The sequence below is a fragment of the Delphinapterus leucas genome, chromosome 4, assembly GCF_059928025.1.
Source record: "Delphinapterus leucas isolate spDelLeu-1000000601 "Yukka" chromosome 4, BTC_Dleu_Yukka2, whole genome shotgun sequence".
Lineage (NCBI taxonomy): Eukaryota > Metazoa > Chordata > Mammalia > Artiodactyla > Monodontidae > Delphinapterus > Delphinapterus leucas.
Window position 1 is genome coordinate 68,893,446 of NC_143132.1, and position 22,517 is coordinate 68,915,962.

Here is a 22,517-nt window from a genome sequence, read left to right on the forward strand (position 1 = left end):
CCCCTGGCCCCTCTCATCTCTCCATCCCTCAGCCTCCTGCACCCTGGCATGTCAAAGGTCACCAGTCCAAGGTCATCAGCGTTCTCCCACCTGTTGCTACAATGACTGCAGTCTTCAGCTGACATTCTCGCCACAGCAGTGCACTGTGCCCACTCAGGGGCACTCTCCACCCTCTGAGGCTCCCTCCGCAGTGCCTCTCCTGTGCTGAGTGCACTGTTCTTCCAGCTGGAGCCAGGCCCACGGCCCAAGATGTAAATCAGACCAGGACACGTTACCAGTGAAAGTGTTTAATAGTTAAATTAGTTAAATAGACTTTTCAATTTCCATGGGAAATCATAATTGTATTCATTTTTGCAAGAGCAGGGATAAAAAGTGTGCACACCCCTTGGAGGGAATGAAGAGCTAGCACTACACGTTGTCACCAGTCACTGCCGGGATGGGGAGGATGGGTCCCCACAAGGCCACGGAGGCCATGACCAACAGGGGAAACACAGGAGAAACTCAGCACACACATTACTCAGGTTGGGAGCAAAATGAAAACCCAGCACCACTGGCGGGCCATATGGAGGGGTCAGGGACTTGAATACAACACCAGGGAGAGAGCCGGCCCCTCATGACAGATGCAAGAGGCGTGATGCAGAATTCAGAGGCTGGAGCAGCAAAAGCACAGAGAGACTAAGGCTGCCAGTTTTAGGTCCATAAGCTTTGCTTCTCAGGGCTGTGTTCAAACTGGGGTGGGAGACAGTGTGTGGAAAGGGGAGGGTGGTGCTAGTGTCCAGTGAGAGGTGGTGCAGGTGGGCATCAAAGTAACATTTCGCAGCTGGCATATAGCTGCCTCCTCACCTCCTTCAAGCCCATGTTGGAGGTAAGAATAATGCTGCCCTGAGAAGCAACGAGAAGATCTGGGCACAGGACCAAAGGATTCTGTTTGAATATGTCTCTATAATAGTATATCATTTCCCAAATGCCTCCCTCATAGGGTATAAAAAATAGAGCTTTTTCTTGGTATATTTGACTGCTTCCTCCCCCCAAAACAAAAATCAGACAAAACGAAATTTCTGCTAGCGTTGCCCCATGGACTCTGAAGCTGGCCTCTACTCTTTCCTCTGTCTGGTTTGCAGGTGGAAAGCAAGGCCACCGCCCTTTCCTTGCCTGAGAACTGCACATTACATCCCCAAGTCTAAGGGATCATCTCCCGAGAGAGCCACCTGCACCTCGGCCAACAGAGGAGCCAGGCAGGAGAGGTTTCCTCACACCCCCAACACCAGCTGAACTCTCAGAGTTGCAGAAGCTGCCCCTCTGCAGGCAGCAAACGCTGACATCTCAGGGAGTGGAAGGGTGGAAGGTGGCCGAGCTGTCCACGGCAGGTTGAGGCTGCTTCCCTTGATTCCGACTTGGCCTGAGATGGGAAAGAAGCTTTTGTCTTCTTTTCATTTTGTTTGCATTTTACTTAGGGGAAGTGATGTGTGTGTGTGTGTGTGTGTGTGTGTGTGAGAAAGAGAGAGAGAGAGAGAGAGGTGGGGTAATGTGTGCATGCATCTTCCTACCTATGGTACCCCGAAAGGATATGCTCACTGTTCTGGTTGGACCTGGGGAAATCTGAAGTGAGGGAAACAGGTGTCCTGAATGAGACCAGTTCCGCAGCATAAACACACACACACACACTCCAGTACACTGACATACGTACAGTACAAATGAGCACAAATGCCCTGCTGTGCACAGCTGTTTTCTAATATAGAGAATTTACAAAATATAGAATTTGGTATATTTGTTAGATCTCCAAGGTTTTCAATAATACAAAGTAAAAAATACAAAAAGACAAGTTGGGCTCCCCGCCCTCCCTCCCCAGTGGCATCCTGCTTTACCTGTGGGTTTCTTACACGCATACAACTAGCATAGTCTAAAGAAGGGCACAGAAACGTGTTTTGTTTTATTTAATAAATATTTTCTTTTTCTCAGAACCGCCACTCCTTGCTCCGGGGCCTCTGGCCTCCCCCTCGCAGTTCTGCCCCCTCCAGGGGCACCGGCTGTGTGTGTGGGTGTGGGAGGAGCCCGCGAGGAAGGCCTCGGTCCCTCCAAAGCCAGCACTCCTGACCCGGGCCCCCTCCACCACGGAGCTGGGCCTCGGCCTCGGTCTGAAGTTTAAAGGTTCACATAGAAAAGCAGCCCCAGGGCCCGAGGCCAGGTGGCGCCGCCTCCCGCCCGCCGAGGCCGTGCTCCCGCGGCCCCGCACACAGAGCTGCCGCGCGCCCAGGCCCCCTCCAGCGGCGTCTCTCCGCCCGCGCACGCGCCGCAGCACCCGTTAGAAAACGAGATTCCGACCGAGTCTGGCGGCATCTACGACAGGGGGAGACATCTTTGGTCAGCTTGGTGCTGGCAGGACGCTGGCACCCCGGGGCCTGGGACGGAGACCGCCCGCCCGCCAAGGCAGAAGCTGCTTCTGGAGTCAAAGTGGAAAATCTCAGGGCGGCTTCGTGGGCTGGAGCGAGGCTTCCACCGTTTCTCTGGAGGCCAGGCTGCCTGGCGTACGCAGCGGCTGCTAACTGGGCGGGGGCCCTCCGTTGAGGAAGTATGTCATCATCTCGCCTTTGCCCTTGACCTTGACCACACCCCGGCACTCCAGCTGGTACGTGTTGGCGGCCAGCACCTGGTACATGTCTGTGGTGACCTAGGAGGCAAACGAGGAGAGAGGACAGGCCATTCATGACCTGAGCCCTGACTGCCTCCGACTCAGAAGGATGGGCGGCGTGCCCCTGCGGGGCGGCTCGTCCAACGAAGGGCCTCAGAAACCGGAAGGACGGCAGCACCCACCCCTGCTGCGTGGCGTGGCGAGCACCTCGTGTGTGCCTGCGGCCCGCAAACTGCCTGTCATCGTCCACAGTGGGAGAAACGCAGACGCTGAGGGGAGGCGCTCAGGAGCTCACAGCCGTCTGACTCCCCACAATCACTGCCCAAGGGTTTACCAAAGTCTCACTCCTGAGTGATCAGAAAGTTCTAGAAACCAGTTTTTCACCACAGACAGTTGGAGAACCACTGCTGATCTCATTTCATCCTTCTGTGAGGTAAGAACTATGATCTCAGGCTCATAAAATCTAAGTCACTTGCCCGATGTTACGTAGCTAATAAATGCTAGAGCCCGGATTCACTTCAGATGGTACTGCCTGTCTGCTTTGGCTTTTGGAACAAAGAGGAGAATTCACAGGTGGTTTCAGTAATGACACAGCACTACTGCAGGGCGAAGGGCCAGAGCAGGGGGCACAGGAGCAGCAGGACGACGAGTGCCTCACCCCAAGGTGATCCAAGAGCCATTTCCGAGCATAGCCAGCACCCGCCCCCCGCCAGCGCCCCCATCACACGCCTGCTGTCGGACCAGGGAGGAGGGGGCAGCATGTTCCGTGAAAGGTAAGCCCCATGCAAAGGCGAGGTGCTGGGTTGTCGTGTGGTTACTGACTGAGCCCCTCACACCTGTCTGTGGCTGGGGTTGGAGGCTCTGTAAACACTCATCCTGTCTCCCCATCTCCCTTGAGGACCCCCACTCCCATCCTGCTGTCCCTTCCCCTGCCCCCCGCTTTGGCACAGGGATGGAGGTGAGAGAAGGCCATCTGGCCAGGGCCCTCCGGCAGCACCCACAGGCCAGCCAGGGCTGTGCTGGGGTCAGCCCCTTTGTTCAGAGGCCCCCCAGGGGAGAGAAGTTAGGGGCCAGTTAAGCAGCGTCCGTGTGAGCAAGGACCTTAACAGTGGCCCCCGAGGCCGCGGAGGCTAAATGACCGGCCACAGCCTCACAGGGACCCGGGGGTGCCAGACTAGAGCCCAGTCCAGGGCCTCTCTGTGTCAGATTGGAGCAGAAAGAGTCAAGGAAGGCCTGAGAAAAACAAAGAAAAGAGGCTGAAGAGCAGCAGGCCTGGGAATCACAAGCACCAGACGCAAAGGATGAAGACGGGAGAACGTCTCCAGGTCTCTGGCCAGGCGCCTTGGCTGTTGAGGCTGGTGGGAGTGCCATCCCGGGACCAGTGGCCTCGTCTGGTTCTCAGAGCTAGGCCCTGAGTGCTGTGGGCTCCATTTGGCAAGACCCTGCTCGTTGCGGCCGCCTCGTGTCCGCTCTGCGTGCCTGGTGGCTTGGCATCTGCAGCGGGCTGCCCTCATCCCCCCCAGTTCCTTCTGTGGCCAGTAGAGGGCTTGCACAGGGTAGAAGATCTGTCCAAGGTACCGACGGACCAAAACACAATTGTGTTCTCCAAGCTTCCAAGATACCAGCGCCAACTGCCCCATCACCCTCAAATCTGGCTGCGGAAATTCTGACTGAGAACAGCAGGCGGCCTGCTGGAAGACCACTTAGCATCACACAGAGGTCCCCACAGGGGTGCTCCTGCACTCACCTGGATGCGGTCGGGCACGCCGGTGCTGTCCATGCGGCTGGCCACGTTCACTGTATTGCCCCAGATGTCGTACTGAGGTTTGCGGGCCCCAATCACCCCAGCCACTACGGGGCCGATATTAAGCCCTGCAGGGGACAGAAGTGAGAGTGCTCATCAGGGTTCAGACTGACGCTTGCCCTGCCTGCCCTCACTACCATTCTCCCTCCCCCCGACTCTTGGCCTGAAGACACCCAGCGTCCTCCCGCCCTGAGGCTGTGCCTAACCCCACAGCTGCCACTGCTCTGCTCCCATTGCATGCTTGCTATCTTGAGACCACAGGAACCCAATCACATAGCCGCTGCTCCTGTGTCCTCGCCACCCAGGCAACGTTCAGCTCCTGCAAATCCACTGCTAGACTGCCCTCTTCAAAGTTTCCAGTAACCTCTGCGTTGTCTGATTGCCTTTCCTTAATTCCCCCTCTCTCGGTGGCATTTAAGTTTTCACCTTCAACTCGGACTCAATATACCAGACTCGCCATTTTCTTCTTCCTTGCTCCTCTGTTTGTTTCAGGGGTGCCACCATTCTCGTTCTTAGAACCTACCTCCTAGCCCACCTCCCTGCCCCCAGAGTCTCCTCTCTCCAGGTAATCCTCCCTCAGGCCTCTGAGCCAGGGCGGTGATGCCGCAGCACCGTCCACATGGGCTCTCCCTCTCCATCTCTCTCCTACACTTCTGCTCCGGTCTGTCTGCCTTCCCAGTCCTGCCCAAGACAACACTGAGCAACCCTGCCCCTGAGCCTCTGCCGTGCTGGTCTCCACCTCAAGTGTCCTTCCTCCTTCTCTCCTGGCGAAGTCCTTCCTGGACACATCTGCCTCACCCGGCATTCGCTAGACATTTCCTGCCCCATCTCCAAGCCCCAGGGTGCTCCCTCCTATTACATAAACTGTCTCTCACACTGGGCCTTATTAAGCCTCACTGTTGCTTAACTCTTGTGTGTGAGCGGCAGGACCACAAACACAGCAGAAGCTCCCACATACACCCCTTGGCCACTCACTAAGTCAGAAATGTCATCAGTTTTCAAAACTGTTCCCTCCACGACCCTCCTCTTTGGTTCCATCAAACCACATGTAGCTTTTTACCTCACGTGCTATTCCCAGGCTGGACTGTCGCCCTCACTGGCCAAAAGCCACGCTCCCCAGGGAAGACGTTCCTGAGTCTGTAGGACGGGATCTGCCACACAAGGCTCCCAACTGCCTGCCCAGCTACTTATCTGCCTGCCACTCAGTCCCCAGTCCTGGTCCAATGAAGGAGCTGGGGCGGCTCACAGAAATAAGTGCACACTGGGAGAAAAGTGGAGATCAGTGCGGGTGAGGGAGATGGGGTGAAAGGAAAATAAGAATGGCAGCATGCCAGGAAACCAAGAGTGACATTAACATAGAAGCACAGGCTGCCCGTCAGTTAAAGCAGGCCCCCAGCTGGCTCTGGTCTGGCTTTCCAGCAGCCGATGCAAAACGAAAACCTGGTCCAGTCCACAGGCATGTGTCCACGGGCCCACACGGCCAGCTCCTCGGGGAAAGCCCAGTTCCCAGCACTCGGGCCAGAACGAAAGGTCTCCTGAGGACATTCATGATCACAATATTGATTTTTAGGAATCCAATATTTCAGTCTAATGTGCTAATTTTTAGAACTGAAACACCAGTATTTTTGTTGGTGAATCTCTGTTCCTGTTTTACAGAATTTGAAATCTGAATAATTTTTGGCCTGAGATATTTCTTGGAGGGGGGGGGTCAATCATACAGTAAAATTTTGACAGGAACAAAGGCCTGCTCTTTTGGAAAGCATTCTTTACCTCCACCGTCCTCAGAAGGAGGAGAGAGCAATGCTCGACAAAGCAGTTTCTTCTGAAAAAGGAACTCTTACTCTGAAAGCCTGGGCATCCTTGGCAAGATACATGCTAAAAAAACAAACTGCTGAGACACCTTGAACCTTATCAAGCAACACAGACTAGTGATTCTGAGATCATTTTGTGGATATAGTAGGGGAGCGAACAGGCAAGTGTGCTGATGTACATGGGTTTTCTCTGCGCTATTCTTTCAGCTCTTCTGTAGAGTTGAAACGTGTCAGAATAAAAGGTTGGGGTAATAAAACAACAAAATTGAATACCAAAAGGTGTACGGCACAGGGAATATAGCCAATATTTTATAGTAACTTTAAATGGAGTATAATCTATAAAAATATTGAATCACTATGTTGTACACCCGCAACTAATATAATATTGTAAATCAACTATACTTCAATTAAGAAATAAAATAATAAAATTAATACAAATAATGAAAAAAAATTATATAGGGTTTTGGTTCAAAGATTTTCTGAACAAGTAGAGTATGGCTCTGCCTGTTTTGAAACTGACCCAGGGCCTCTGCTCAGAGCTCCCCACTCTCTCCCGCAGCGGCCCTGCCTCCAGGACACCACAGCATCTACGAAGCTCCTCAAAGCCACACAGCGAGGGCCAAGGCATTTGACAAAGAAGGGATCCAGGGAAGGATATGTGGACTTGACTTATCTCCACATCCTCACCATTTCTTTCCCCAGTTCGCGTAGACCAGAAGAGCTTTCACAGCACCTAGAAGATCGTGCTCACGTGTGCACAGAAACCACTTGGAGCTCAGTGATAACCTCTCTCTGAGTTCCCGCCTCTCCCACTGGGGGCCCCTCTGCCCTTGGCGCACAGCATCCCCCCACAAAGCCTTTCTGGCAGGCACAGTGAGTGGGAGAGGCAGGAACTCAGAAAGAGGGTGTCCAGTGCTTACCACCATGCAGAGGAGGCACCTCCAGGCCCTGGGAGAACTCTGCTGTGTGATGGGGGCCTACCCCCACCCCTCGGGCAGGGACACACTGCATTGTTAGCCTCTGCTCGGACTGGGTCATGGTGGCGGCATGGGGGATGGTGGGTGGGAGTCCCAACAAGCCCTCGGGACTCCAGGCCGGGCTCACCAATCTTCATCTGGAAGTTGTTGAAGGAGTGCTCGTTGATGTACTTCATTTGGTCCATCAGCTTCATGGCGAAGTCAGCCAGAGCTTTGATGTGGGTCTTGCCCACCTTGTCATAGGTGGAGTCGTTGAGGCCCGAGGCGGCCATGTAGGTGCTGCCGATGGTCTTGATCTTTTCCAGCTGCCTGAACCGATCCTCACTGATGATCTGGACAGATGGAGGACAAACTGGGTCACCCCCAAGTTGGGCACTGAGGTCTGCAGGGAAGTGCAGCAGCACGGCCCCTCTTGTCTCCTCAGTTCACACAGGGGGCCCGTTTCCGTCACCAACTCAGTGCAAAGCCCTGGTGCTCCCCAACAGCCTGGCCTTCTCCAGCACTTACCCTGTGGCTGTCTAGTGGCTGTGGGCTATCTATGAGCCCAGCCCCGTACAAGAGCCCCTGGGGCCAGGTCACTAGTCACCTCTGGGGCTCTGTCCTCCGACAGGGATTGGCAGCCATTTTCCCCTTTCCCGGCTCAGGTCTCCATCCCTCCCAGGGAGACCTCCTCACCATTGTCCAGCAGGACACTCTCCTCCTGTCTCCAGGACCTGCTGGAAGCCTGTCCACACCCATTGCAGCCAACTCCAGTTACCCCGCCGCCCGGGAGTCTCGGGGCCTGCTTCTGACACTGCCTGGTCCCAGCTCCACGCCCCAGCCCCTGTATTCCCGCTGGGCTCGTCCCTCTCACGCTCACTAGGCGGTGAGCTCCCAGCCCCGAGACTGCTCTACTGATCACAGCATCCCCAGGGCCTGGCACACACTGGGTGCTCAACAAGGGAGTAATAAACCAAGAAGAAAATGTCTTTGTTTCTGCCTCTGCTGTTCAGGGCTTTGCATCTTTGTCCTGCCTCCTCCTTTAGCCTGGGAACTCCTCCTCCCTCGGACTCTCTCAAATGCTGAGTCCCAGCCTGAGCCCCATCCAGTCCTAGATGGCATGAGAGGAACGGCGGGTGACGGGGGCGAGTCAGCCAGGCGGGGCTTCGATGGGGCAGCCAACGTGCACAGACTGCGAATTCAAACAGCTGGGCTGGAACTCCAGCTCTGCCGCTTGCAGGCAGTGACCCAAGGCAGGATGCTTAACGTGCGGGGGCCACGTCCTCCCCATCGTGACATGGTGATGGGGAGGAAATGTATGCAGATGCCTGGGACAGTGCCTGGGACACAGAGCGCCTGATGCCTCTGCTCACATCTGGTGATGGGAAAGGGGGCGTCGGGGCCCGGCCGCACCTCGTCAAAGTCGGCGATGATCTCGTTGAGCAGCCTCAGGCACTCGACGCCCTCGTTGTTGGCCTCCAGCTCCACGTAGAACTCGGAGAAGTTGGCGATGGAGGCGAACATGACAGCCACGCACTCACACGACTGATAGTAGAGCTCATCGTTGCGCCGCTCGCGGGCCAGGAAGTGCGCGGCTACGTCCTTGGGCAGGATGTTGTGCAGAAGCCGCCGGTTGTAGGCCTGCAGCTCCTCCATCTCCTCCTTCTCCTCGGTGGCCTGGGGCAGAGGACTCGGTCAGAGGGAGTGCAAGCATCGTGCTGCTCAGAAAAAGGCAGTGCAATCCGCCCACGTGCCAACGCAGGCCCAAGATTTCAGCAAGTGCTGACCTTGCATCCTCGCTGCTGTCTCTGCTTCCTGGTTTTCTATGAAGAGCATCTCTTACTTTGACCAACAGAAAAGAGAGATCTGTAGGTAGCTAACTCTTCCCGCCTACCTCTTGGAAAGCGACACCTATGAGAGCATTGATCCTGAAGGAGGGAACCCTTAGTGGACACAGGCCCCGGAGGAGAGGCCGGAAGGATCCTGTCTGCCCCAGATGAGGAGAAGGCAGGAGGGTAAAGGGATGGTCCAAAACCACACCCAAATGGCCCTCCGGCCATCCAAAGGCTCCTTGACTTTCCATTTTCCCCTCCATATCGGGAAATGCGATCGGAAAGGCGGTTTGAGAAAAATCACTTTAGCAGACTGACCACAGAGAAAAGGGCTCGAAGCGCTGCCCGTTCTCCCTGGTTCCCTAAGAGCTGACTCATCCCAGGGCCAGACGCAACCCGCAGGGCCAGGAGGTGCAGGTACCCCGAGGTTCCCACCTGGGCGGGACAAGGACATCACTGATGACTTTGGTTCTCCCCTAGCTTGGGTCCTGGGTCTGGGACAAGCTCACTCTCCAGGATAAAGGGGCAGTGCAGAGCCCTCGGGTCAAGAGGCCAACAGTGGCCCACAGGCTGAAGCACAGAGGTAGTCCTGCACCTCGGCATGCGACGAGCCAGATGACCAGAGTGTTCAAGGGACACGGGGGTACAGACTGGAGTCTGCAGGCTTCCTCTCCTCAATGGCAAACAAAATGGCCTCCTGAACTGGGGGTGGCCGTGTTGGTAAGGCAGGCAGGCAGGCAAAGGATCACTGGCAGGGCTGTTTAAAGGATCCAGCCAGCCCGCCTGGGCCTTCCCTAACTACACATGGAGGCCCTTCTATTCACTGCAACTAGAACATCCAAAAGGGCCAGGACTATTTCTCAGGGCCCCGGATCTCCCGGTAGGCGGTGGCTGCCTACAGGGAAGGAGCTGGCACACCTGCAGGACTGGGTCCAGCAGGGAAGGAGAAAGCTCAGGGACCCTAAGGCTCAGGGTCTAAGCCTTGCCTCTGAGGTGAGAGGACCCACTTCATTCCTGGAGCCACTGGAAACGTGGCCACAAGGATGGGGGTCACACCCGAGGAAGCTCCTGGACCCTCAGGTGCCTGGGGGCGGTCCAGCGGGCATGTGCTGTCTTCCTGCCAGGTGACCTCTGCTCCTATGAGGTGGGACAGTTTGACCACCCCCCTCCCCATAAATAAGTACCACCTGCTCCTACTCGGGAACGGGTGTGCCAGAGGGAGAAGGCTGGAGTGGGAATCCCATACTTCTCGCCTGCTGTCCCGTGGAGGAGCCCCAGCTGGTCCATCTGCCTCTGAAAATGCACCTGACTGCCCCCACCCCCGCTCCCCACATGTCCGGGGACGCTGGAGCGCCTCAGCTCCTCGGATCAGCCTGCAGGTGGCAGAAATGTGACACGTGCCTTCCCAGAGAGCCTCTGCCCAACATGGCAGGCAGGGTGGCTGTGGAGGCTGTGGGTGGGGACTCAGGGAGCAGAGACGCGGCTGGGGACGCATGCCAAGCGCAGAGGCCCTGGCCAGGTGTGGCTGCCACATCTGGGGAGCTCTGCCCAAGACATGCAGCACAGCCAGCTGCTTCTAGGGCTGGGCTCTGCCCAGGCAGGATAGCTTAGGGGTCCACAGACGCTTGCTGGTGCTAGTAAGTTCAATGCTGTGGGAGGGGACAAGAACGGGCTCTCCCGAGAGCTGAGGCCGAGTGGAGGGGGCCTTGCGGGTTAGGGTGTGTTCCTCGTGCAGGTGCTTCAGGGAAGCTAAGAACCCCAGGCTCCCCACCTCCCCGTCAGCACCGCACCCACCCATCATGACCACAGACCCGACAGCTAAATGGGCTGCTGCATAAGACTGGGCGTGCGGATTGGACCATCACTCACCCATCCCAAGGACCTGCGTTCAGGTTATTGTTTATCCCTCCCCAAAGCCCTGGAGCACAAGGGGAGATGGAGGGAGGTGGACGCATCATGAGCCTGTCAGAGAGCTTGAGTGGAGAGAGGCTGACACACCTATAGCAGGGAGAGACACGCTCACCACCCGCCCGCAGACACACACACAGTGTGCATGGCCTTCTTAATTGTTTTCAAAATGGGAAGTGGTCAGCCACTTCCCTTCCAATTTTCCCTTCCTTCCTGACTTGTGCAGAGCCCTTGGTGCCTGAAGAAGGAAGTGATCAGAGGAAGGGGTGCCACGTGTGGTATGTCCAGTGTGCAAGGAAGCAGGGCAGTGAGGGGGAGAGGGCATGGTAGGGCAGAGAAGGGGGCTGGGGTGGGTGGGAGGTCAGTTCCGTCGAGCCAATGAGTAAATAGATGAAAGGAATGGAAGGGGAGGTTCTCACTGCCAGAGATGATATTTGCATGCATGGAAGGGAGAAGGCTAGAAAGAAGCCTGAGGTGTTGCACTGGCAATGGGGGTGCTGCTATAAACGCACGGTTTTAAATATCAACAGACAGATATTGGAGTAGTATCCATCTATATGTATGTGTGTATGTGTATGTTGGTTTCTATGTTCCTCTATACCTACATACATTTCCTGGCTTTGTCCACAGAGAGGACCTAGAACAGTGAGCACACTGAGTGCCCTGATCTGGGTTTCTAAATACCATGCTCCACTCAAAAGAACTGGGGCACTTTGAAGGGAAAGTACGTGACGAGCCCCAGACATCTTCTTGTGCCAGAAAGTAAGAAGATGCTCAAAGAATGATGGAGCCGACTGAAGACACACCGACCAGAGCCGGGACAACTAAAGCATTAAAATAAGTGAGAGGAGCAGAGTAAACCCCACTGAATCCGACAGGAATCTGGGAGCCTGTGCTGATGCAGATAAATGAACGACCACGTAAATGCGAGGGGGAGGAGGAGAGCTCTGCCTTACAGGAGAATGCCGATTAACAAATGCAGAAGGAATGACAGACATAGGTCATCACTACCTGGCAGGCAGGAGTCAGCAATGGATGCTGAGGCTGGTGGGTGAGGTTTGCTGGAGATCAGAATATTGGCGTAATACCAGAGTATCTTTCCACAAAATGCTAATTGAGTACAAAGGGGAAGATGGGTACCTGACAGTGGAGAAATCTGGCAGACGCCCACTTGAGTGGGTGATCAAGGTAAATGTCACCACGGGTGGGACAGACCACCATAGAGGAGTCCCCAGGGTGATGCTCTGAGAAGTGCACAGTGTCATTTCCACGGTTTTCCTCCAAGAAGGCATGGCCTGAGTCTGGACATGGGAAACATCAAGGGCTCTAGACTGAGGGTCACAGAGTAAGGACCTCTTTAAGACTGGCAAACATGAGAGGAGAAGAAAGACAGGAGACATGACAACTAAATGCATAGGGTACACCAGATGGGATCCAGGGCCAGAATTGGGACAGTTGACACAACGTGAACAGCTCTGTGGGTGGGATGGCATTGTGGGTGGACGGTGTTGATTTCCTGACTGGGAGTTCGCACAGGGATAATGCAGAGAGTGTCCCTGCTTTTGGGAGATAGACACTGGAGAATTTAGGGGGTTGATGGGGCATCGTTTCAGAAAAGAGAGGGGGGGGGTGACGGAGCAAATGTAGACAAATGGCTGGGGAATCTGATGAAGGGACTGGTGGAGTTCTTTATACTGTTCTTTTAACTATTCTGTAAGTTTAAAGTTATTTTTTAAAACTTCCATAAAAGAAGGTAAAAATGGGGGGGTGCATGGGTATGGGGTAGGAAGTCAGGGAGGAAAGATAAAGAGTGGAAATGACCTGCTTCTGCAGCCACATGTGGAGAGAAACACTAACAATACAAGTGCCTGACATCGACTGGGTCTCCAAACCTCCCCAAACCCTCAGCACAGCTGGGGTCGGTGGGGGGATGGATGGGGGCAGGCTGCAGCCGGGGACGCAGGAGGCAACGGGAGTGCTTTGGGCAGATGTTGGGGCCTCAGACCAAGGGGACTGGAGGAAGTCTTGTCCACAACACACCCCTTTTTCCCTGGCTGTTTTGGTTCAGGGAGGTTCACCCTGGCTGAAAGCTGGAAGGCTTCAGCTCTCTGGGAGAGACAGGCACCCCGCCTCATGGCTCCTCCAGGTCTTCCGGGGCTACAAGAAAGCTGCTATTGCCTGGGCACCGGGGAGCCAGAGGTAGGGGCTCCGGGGAAGCTCCAGGCTACTCTGCTCAGCAGGCAGGCGGCCTCGGTTTGACCCTGTGCCCTCAGGAGCTGGACAAGGCCCCGAGATGCGGGTCAAGGGGCAGCTGGTCACAAAGATGCGGAGTGGCAGGCTCACCCTCCCTGGCTTCCGCCCCCTTCTCGGGGCCTTTGTAACACAACAGGGTCACCCAACAGCAACCACCTTGGGAGGGGCTCCCTGGGGGCTCCTGGGGGGAGGCGGGGGTGTGAGCAGAGGAGTGGAGGGGCGTTGGCCCTGGACCCCACAAAGCCTGGTCAGCCCCCAGGAGAGACCTGGGGACCTCCTGGGAGCTTCCCCAAGAAGAGAGGCATGAGCAAGTCGGGAGGAGGCTGGGAGGCTGCTCTCTGAGAAGAGGAGGTGCAGCATCACACTGGGTAACCCCGAGGCCCCTCCCAACCCAGGGCATTCCGCATGGAAAACATGCTCCCCCAGCCTCAGGGCATCCCCACCAGAGACACCCAATAGCAGGGGCAGCCAGATGCCCCCGTCTTCACTTAGCATCCTGTGAAAATCCAGGGCCTCCTGCCCCGGCCCGAAGACTTTAATCTCAACGTTACTAGGAAGCAGAGGATGGAGGAGGCCTAAGCGAGTTGCAGATGAGCTGAAGAAGTGGTCTGCACACAGGGGCCAGGCCAGGGGAGGCAAAAAAAGCCGGGCTAAGCTAGGCCTTGCAGGCGGCTGGGCTAGAATAACAGGTCTGAACCCCACCTTCACTCCCATCTAAGACCAGGCTTTCTCTTGGGGCTTCCCTGGTGGCGCAGTGGTTAAGAATCCACCTGCCAATGCAGGGTACATGGGTTCGAGCCCTGGTCCGGCAAGATCCCACATGCCACGGAGCAACTTAAGCCTGTGCGCCACAACTACTGAGCCTGCGCTCTACAGCCCGCGAGCCACAACTACTGAGCCCGTGTGCCGCAACTACTGAAGCCCACATACCCAGAGCCCGTGCTCCGCAACAAGAGAAGCCACCACAATGAGAAGCTTGCGCACCGTAACGAAGAGTGGCCCGCGCTCGCCGCAAATAGAGAAAGCCCGGGCACAGCAACGGAGACCCAACACAGCCAAAAATAAATAAAATAAACTAAACATATATATATATATATATATATATATATATATAAAAGGCAAGACCAGGCTTTCTCATGGGCCCTTGGGTGCCCCCTCCTGCATCTTTTGAGGTGGTCCAGCAGGTCGGAAGGGGCCATAGGGGCTGCTGCTGTAGCACCTGGAGTACCCTGTGCATGGCCCAGCAGCACCCCTCCCGCAGGTGGACACAATCACGGCGCAGGGCACAGAGCCTGGAGGGCAGAGTGCTGGCTGGGTTCCAGCCCCACCGGGGCACACAGCACCTCTGCCCCTGCCTGAGCCACCTCTCATCAAGGCCAGGGCACAGCCACCTGGCTGGACTTCCTGTCGACGATCTTTGATGCCCCTTCCAGCCATCTTCCCCTGGAGGGGTCTTCAAGCCCAGTTTAGGTCACATCGAGCCCTGTTCAGAAGCCTCTGGCACCAACTCCTGCACTAAGGCCTCCGCGGCCCCAGGACTGCACTCCCCCTACTTCTCTCCTCTCCTCCTGCCACTGTTTTCCCCCTGCCCTCCTGACTCCTTGCTGCCTCTGCCACAAACTGGGCCTGTCCATGCCTCCCCTCTGTCCCGGCATCTGGATGCCCACTGTCTTTGTGACTGAAGAGCCTCTCTCCCAGGCCCATCAGAGTCCCGGTACCAGGTACTGTCAAGGGTGGGTTTGTCTGGAGCTCCAGGGTTTTGCCTCTTGGCCCCAGAGAGCAGGGAGCAGACTCGCTGGGACGCGGGACACCGGTCAGCTGCTGAGCAGGACGCCTTGTCAGTGCAGAACCCAGGCCCAGCCCAGCCCAGCGGATGAACTGCTCACTCACAAAGTGCCATGAGGCCTGGGGGTCCCGCCCCACCCAACCCCACCCCCGACCCCCAAGCCCGGGGCCACCCACCTGCAGTTTCCAGAGGAAGTCGAGGCGGGCAGTGGACTCCACCTGCTGGGCGTGCAGGTACAGGGCCAGCACAAAGACGGAGATGATGATGGGCGTCACCACCTTCAGCGCCACCTTGGTCGCGTGCTCAGGGCTGCAGGCGGGAGGTAGATGTCCTGGCACTTCATGCCGGGCTCTGAGGCCCCTCAGGCCTTTGTTTCTACCTCCCAATCCAGCCCCCCTATCCTCACCCTCCTTCTCTAACTGCCTGAGGTGTGCCTCCTCCAGGAAGCCTTCTCAGTGGGCAGCCCCTGCTCAGCCCCGGCTCAGCCTGCAGCTCAGCAGCCAGCACTCTTCTCCTGATGGCTCCCTCTCCCCCATCACTGGGGCGCTTCCCTCTGGTTACATCAGGGGATGAACGAGGCCCTTGTAAAAGGCAGCATGTACATCTCAGGTCTTTCTCAGTTGACAAGGCAGGGGTTGTAACAGGGGAGCCAGGCAGGCCATACTGACCATCTTTGGGCAACCTTGGGCAAGTCCTCTTAACTTCTCTGAACCTTAGTTTCCTAATCTGTAAAATGGGATAACACCCATATTTCAAGATTGTGGCAAGAATTACAGACACTGTATGCAAACTCCTTGTACAGTGTCTGACAAACAGTAGAAAATCCAAAACTGGTAGCTGTTACTGTCTGACTATATTTCTGTTAACATTATTAATCCTCCCAATAAAAACAGCTGTCCCCGACCCTGCTCCTGTCCCAGCAGAGAGCCCAAACCTTGAAGGCTGTGTAGACTCCCTGCCCAGGAGCAGCCCCGAGGCAGGGCCTAACCTAAACACCCTGCAGGCCTCTCTCCTCTGCTCCTCTCCTCTGGTGGCAGAAGGGGCGCCTGTTGTCCTGCGCCCAGGACCTCATGCATGCCCCTGGGGAGAGCTTGAGGCCTGTGGAATGACGTGTGGATCCTGATGACCTTGGTCACTGAGTCTATAAATCATCTTGGGGTGGTAGGGAGATCATAAAAGAAGGGCACCTACCCAGTGAGGCCCCCTTGGTACCTAGGGAGGGGAGGGCCTGCTCCTTCATCACCCACCTTGCCACCAAGGCCCCCTCCCACCTGGGTACCGCTGGTGGCCTCTGGCTGCTCAGTGCCAAGGGCAGGCAGGGGTTGTATCAGGGTACTCGGAGAAACAGCTTCAACTCACCACTGGGAGGTCCCGTTGTTGTTGAAGTCTCTGTGAACAGGAGTTGGGGAGGGCTGTTCAGGGCTGCTCCCTGCATCGGTAGCCTCCATGCCTGCTCTGCTGCCCCCCACCCCCTGCTGTGCCCCTCGACACCCAGCTCTGCTTCCCCACGCCTCCTACTTCTGCCCCCACCACTGCTGCTCCTTTGCCACCCACCCCCAGCACCCCTCTTCCCAATCCAAGGTCACTTTCAGGATGGGAGGCTTGCAGAAAGGCCAGCCCCAATTAGCATCTGGTCACCATGACCACAAATCACCCAGCCCTTACCTGGGACCCTGGGGCCCTCCCAGCACATCCACCTAGGCAGAAGCCTGTCCCCTGTCCCACCCCAGCCAGTCGCTGCCACCCGGAGGAGGAGAAACACTACAGCTGCACTGTCCAGTATGGTAGCCACTAGCTACATGTGGCTACTGAGCTTAAAATGCGGCTAGTACAGGTTAAAATGTCCTGTAAGTGTAAAATAGATACTAGGTTTTGAAGAATTAGTGTGGAAAAATGTCAAATATTCCATTAATAATTTTAAACTGACTATATATGAAAATAATATTCTGAATATATTGGTTAAATAAATACATTATTAAAATTGCTTGTTTTGCCTTTTTAATATAGCTACTAGAAAATTTTAAATTACATCTGTGGCTTGCATGATTTATCTAGTGGACAGTGCTGCCCTAGAGCCACACCACGGTCTCCCAACCCAGAAAGGACCTCCATTCTCTGTGGCTGCTTCAACAGGAAGAGGGGAGGGGCGGGGCAGGAGAGAAAGAGGAGGCAAAGTTCCCAGCTCCCGCCCTGATCCACAGGGAGAAGGGTCGACCTCCTCCCTCTCCTGTCCCCAGGGGACTGCAGCCTGCACCGCTCATGATGCTACAGCGTCTCCCTGTCATCTGCCCACAGCCCTGCACAGCTGTGGAGAAGTTCTTCCTTGTATCTGACTTAGATCCTTCACAACATCTTCCTTTTCTCAGGCGATACTCTGCACAAGAAGGTAACATTTCCGACCCTGGAGTTATTGCTTATTTTATCCATGACTGTACCTTCACTGCCAAGCTCAGTGCCTGGAACAGGGTAGGCCCTCAATAAATATTTTTCAGTGAATGGATAGATGGATGAATGGATCCCTTCCTCTAACTCAGAGAAAGTACAGTTCACTGCATTTTCTCAGGGGACACAGACCTGTCACTCACGTGTTTTGCTCTTCCTGATGTATGTGTGTGTGTGTGGGATGGTAATGGGAAGAAAAAGGTACTACATATCAGGCACTTTACATACATCTTACTACTGTAGGTATTATTATTCCCAGTTTACTGGGAAAAAATAATGAGGTTCAGGAAAAATAGCCAAATGTGTGTCTGAGGCTGAGATTCAAACTCAATTTGACCCCAAATCAGAGCTCTTTCCCCTCACGGAGCTACCTCCCCTGGAAATCTGACATCTGTCACTATATGACCAGGCTGACTGCCAGCTAGATAGCCTGGGGCACAACCCCCATACTTGTCACCTCTGGGCTGTAGGATTTAACTGCTCACCATCACAGCCAGGAGCCTTTGAGCAGTGCACAAACTACCCAACCGTCCAGGGTGGCCCTGCCTACTTTGCTGAGTCGCTATGAGGATGAAAGGGATAACGTATGTCCAACTGTCTGGTTCGAGGCAGGACAAGTGCCTACGAACAGCAAAGGTTGTTCCTTTGCTTGCACACACCTTGCTTTCCAGCTCTGTTGGACCTTGACCCCTCTGGGCCTGAGGCGCAAGGGCAGTTAGGTGAAAATAGGTCATCAAAGGCTGCCCTGGACAGAGGAACAATTCACTGAAGCCTGAGGTCAGAACTGAGTAGGAGGCTGGAGGCAGAGGGACAGGGGACCTAGTAGCTCTGAGGCCACCCTCACCACTGGGGGAGGGACGGAGGGAAAGAAACAAGACACTGTGTTGCTTTGCCCCGGTGGTCAGAGCTGGGAGCAACAGAACACTCCCCTGGCAAGCCCCCTGCAGCCCAGGAACCCAGCGTCCCGCTCTTCCTGCCTCTCTGCAATGCCCCAGACCCCGTGCAGAGCGCGAGGCGGGTGCCACCTACATGGCGTTGGCTGTGACCAGTAGGTCGGCATTGTCAAAGAGCGTGACACCGGGCACCTCAACGACAAGCACGTAGATGAGCTCGATGGCCAGCATGAGCACCAGCTTCCCGATGCAGCTGATCTGCAGGAACACGGAGCAGGCCAGCAGGCTGAGCAGCACGCTGTAGGTGAAGTACTGTGGAGAGAAGGTAGCGGCTTCAGCGCCCCGGGCCCCGCCCTCCCCCGGCCCCGTCCCCCAGCATCCCTCCAGTCTTGAGCTGTCCTCAGGTGAAACCGGGGGTCTGGGGATGCTTCTGCTGATGCAAACTGGTACTGTGGTGTGAGTGGCCCTGGGTAGGAACCAGGAGGTGGGGCTCCAGGCTGAGGAGGACCACTACCAGCGGTGTTGCCCAATGGTTAGAGCAGGGCTCCAGGCTCAGGCAGACTTGAGTTTCAGCCCTGATTCATTATGGACTGTTTGTGTGACTTAAGCCATTTATTCAACCTAAGCCTCAGTTTCCCCATATGCAAAACCTTCTATCTCGTGGGCTCACTGTGATGATTACACAATAGGAAGCCCCTGGCACAGTGCATGGTGCCCTCCATTACTGTGGGACCGCAGGCCTCGGCCCCTGATCTGCAACATAACATGTGGTGGCAACATCTGAACTGACCTTATTTGGTGGCCAAACTGACCTACTGATGTGATGCGAATTATCACCTTTGTCCTGCTTCCTGTGACTATTCATACATTTTGCTGCAAAAATATTTCTGTGTTTCATTATCAGGTGCTGCCCATACTGCACTGGGGTGTGAGGTAACCTTTTTAAGCCTGAAAAATTCCCAAGTCCAAGACATATCTGACCCAAGAGGCTTCAGATGAGGGACTGTGCTCTTCCCCGTACTTTGGGGAAATCCTGGTCTCTGAACCTCAGTTTCTTTCTCAGACAACCAAGGGGCCAAACCAGGTGATCTCAGAGGTCGACTTCTGCTCTGTTGTCCCCTGACACTAGTCCTAGTCAGGTCAGCAACTATTATTTTTCTCTTTTAGCTTTAGCATTGTTATTTCTGCATCAGGCAGAGTGACTCATTGTTCGCTGCCTCCGCCTTGGGCTGGGGGCCAAATTTGGTGGCTGGCAGTGGGGCAGTCCCTTCTGCCTAGGCCTTCAGGAACCCAGAGAGGGACGGCAGAGGCCCCTGGCGGTTGGGAGGGGGAGGGACCAGCCTCAAGTCACCAGCAGGAAAGGGGCAGAGGAAGGAGTAGGGAAGGCACAACCCGATACATCAGCGCTAAGGATAATAGTCCTGTCCTTGCGGGATGGGGAGGGGAACCCAAGCGCCAGCCTGGATTCCTATTCAGACCCTGGGCCCAGACATCCAGGAGGCCAAGGCTTAATACTGAGGTCCACCTCAGGGTCTGTGAGGAGTTGCTGAAAAAGAACAACACTTGTGGGATGGGGTCAGCCCGAGGGGTCTGTAGCTGGTAGGGCCTGGGATCTGAGGGCCTGAAATTGATCGAGCTGGTGAGAGCTGAAGTCCGTGACCAGCCAACCATCTGCCACAAACGAGGAACCAGAACAGGCCCTGACACCACTGCTTTGTTCCCCCATTCTCCCACGGAGCAACCACCAAGGGGCATGTGCCAAGACCAAAACCAGCCTCTGCTTCTCAGCAAACAGCCCTCAGGCAGCAGCTCCTGTGGGCTGTCGGCCAGATGTGAGAAGGAAGAGAGGTGGGGAGCAGAGGGCGGGTGCTGGAGCATGGCTGCCTGGGCAGAGGGAGGGCTTGGCGGGGGCCCAGGGACAACTGGTCTAGGTGAGCACCGGTGAGGGTGAGCCCTACCCCTCACTGAGTTTCCCTTGCCCATGTGTACAAGGGAGTAGGATCAGGTCCATTCCCTGGGGCGGGGGAGGGAGGCCAGCACTGTGACAGCCCACAGGGCCCTCACTGCAGTTCTGAACCCTTGTTATGAGTCATGGGCCCTTTGGGAATTGGATGGAAAGCATGGGTTTTCTCCCCAGAAAAGGGCAAAAACCGTCATCATCTTACAGGTTTCATGTGAGCCCCGTCAGGGAGCCGGGTTGTGGGAATCAGCCAATGCTTGGAGCAAATACCCTGGGCTGGAAGCCTGGCCCTGCTGCTCGCTGCAAAACGGCTCCCTGAGGAAGCATGGCAGGGTGAACGAAGCAGCTCGCATACCGTAGGCGCTTAATGCACGCTGCTCTCGAAAGGTTCTCGCCATTTTTCAAACCCAATAACCTGTAGGTACATGATTTCTTTTAGGGGTGACGAAAATGTTCTAAGATTAGATTATGATGATGGCTGCCCAAGTGTGTGAATATACTAAAAGCTACTGAATTATACTTTGAATGGGTGAACTTGGCGGTAGTACTGGCTTGGGATTGGGCTCCCTTTGCTCCGCTCTGCTCTCTGACCCACGGCAGAGGGGTCAGACAGGTCCTCCTGAGGCCATATCAGGAATGCTGCTGAGGCTGAGGGTTGAGAAACAGCTCTGCCTTCAGGTTAAGAGCAAGAATTCTGAAGCTAGGTGACCTGGGTGGGAGCTCTGGCTCTGCCACTTACTAGCTGCGTGACCTTAGGCAAGTTACTTAACCTCTCTGTGCCTCAATGTCATCTGTATAAAATAGTATCTTTGTCATAGGGTTGCTGTGAGGATTAAATGAGTAAATGTGAAGCCCTTAGCACAGTGTCTGGCACATGGTAAATACCATATAAACAATAGCTATGCTATTATTGTTGTTACTGCTATACTGAGGAGGTCAGCCTTGTTCACTGGTGTCTGGCACAAAGAGTGAGAGAGACTGAGGGGGAAGGAGGTCTCTGTAATGGCAGAGGGCCCCTGACTGTCCATCAGAGTAGCCAAGGGCAGAGAGGGCTGGGGTGGCAGGTCCCCATCCGTGTCCAGTCCCTCCCTGCCCAGTACCTCGGGGAAGTTGCAGCTGGGCCAGGGGCTGCCGCAGAAGCCCCGCTCATCACCCAGGCTGTAGTTGCCGGCTGACTCCACCACGTGGCACGCGCTGACCTGGCTGGCACTGATGTTGTGTTCGTCCGCCAGGCAGACAATCAGGTCCTTGGAGTTGCACGTGAACTGGTGGGGGAGGAGAGGGTCAGCCTGTGGGGACCAGGCCAGGGTAGCTCATCTCCACAGGCAGCAGGTGCCCATCCCGCCTCGCCTCAGGTGCAGCCTGACACTGGCCGGGACAGGAGAGGAGCCTGGAAGAGGCCGAGGAACGGGCAAGATTTGCCCAGCTACCCAGGGCAGGGCTTGTAAACCTCCCTTGGGGCATACTTCCCTGAGTCTCTCTGGCTCCTCCAGCCTCGAGAGTGAGGACATAAGGCTGCGTAAGAGGCTTTAGGAGCTAAATCTGATCCCAGACCCAAGGTGAGACCCAAATAAGAACTTCCAGGGGGGAGAATGCCAGGGCCTGGGGGAAAGTCTCCTCCCAGCCCATGCTTGTGAGGTACAGGGCTCCACTGGGTTTCACCCAATGGGCTGAGGAAGTGCTGGGGAGGTGGAGCCACCCACCATGTTGACAAAAGCCGACAGGAACACCAGGGTGATGGTGAACACGCCCACCAGGGTGCTGTTCATCTTGGACCGCACGATCTTCCTGGAGAGCCTCTGCAGCGGGGCCGGGAAGAGCTGTCACGGGGCAGAGGGAGGACAGACACGGAACAGAATTCAGTGGACTCCGCACACCACCACAGAGGAGCTCGGTGGACGCCCTCCCCACCTTTGTCTCTCGCCAACAGAACCACAGGGGCTTTCCTGACCCCCTCCCTGTGGGCGAGCCTCCAGCCTCGCACCGTTGCACCCCCGCTTCCAGGCCAACCACAGCACAGATTCTGCAGCTGGCCAGAAGGGGGTCCACCTGGGGAGCTCACAGGTAAGAGAGGTAGGACGAAAGGAAAGATGCTACCTTCACCCCAACGGGGAAGCAGAGAAAAAAGCACATGTACCCGCTGTGTGAATGCTGGGCCGCTTGGAGTTACAATCAGGGAGGGGCAGGAGGTGGGAGTGAAGGAGACATGGAGGTGCCCAGAACGTTTCCAGGGAGGGTCAGAA

At 55.7% G+C, this 22,517-nt stretch overlaps 1 protein-coding gene across 1 annotated transcript in view; it reads right to left on the bottom strand.

Annotated features, from left to right (window-relative positions):
* Positions 1-2,211: 2,211 nt before the first annotated feature.
* ADCY5 (adenylate cyclase 5) overlaps positions 2,212-22,517 on the bottom strand; it is a 154,897-nt gene continuing 134,591 nt past the window's right edge. Inside the window, exons 13-21 of the mRNA XM_022567243.2 lie at positions 21,978-22,094; positions 21,375-21,539; positions 18,451-18,626; positions 16,339-16,368; positions 15,156-15,288; positions 8,614-8,877; positions 7,349-7,553; positions 4,377-4,501; positions 2,212-2,668 (exon numbers count right to left, since the gene is read on the bottom strand). Coding sequence (XP_022422951.2) covers positions 2,540-2,668; positions 4,377-4,501; positions 7,349-7,553; positions 8,614-8,877; positions 15,156-15,288; positions 16,339-16,368; positions 18,451-18,626; positions 21,375-21,539; positions 21,978-22,094 — 1,344 coding nt within the window. The 3' untranslated portion in view covers positions 2,212-2,539. The remainder of the gene's footprint in view (positions 2,669-4,376; positions 4,502-7,348; positions 7,554-8,613; positions 8,878-15,155; positions 15,289-16,338; positions 16,369-18,450; positions 18,627-21,374; positions 21,540-21,977; positions 22,095-22,517) is intronic.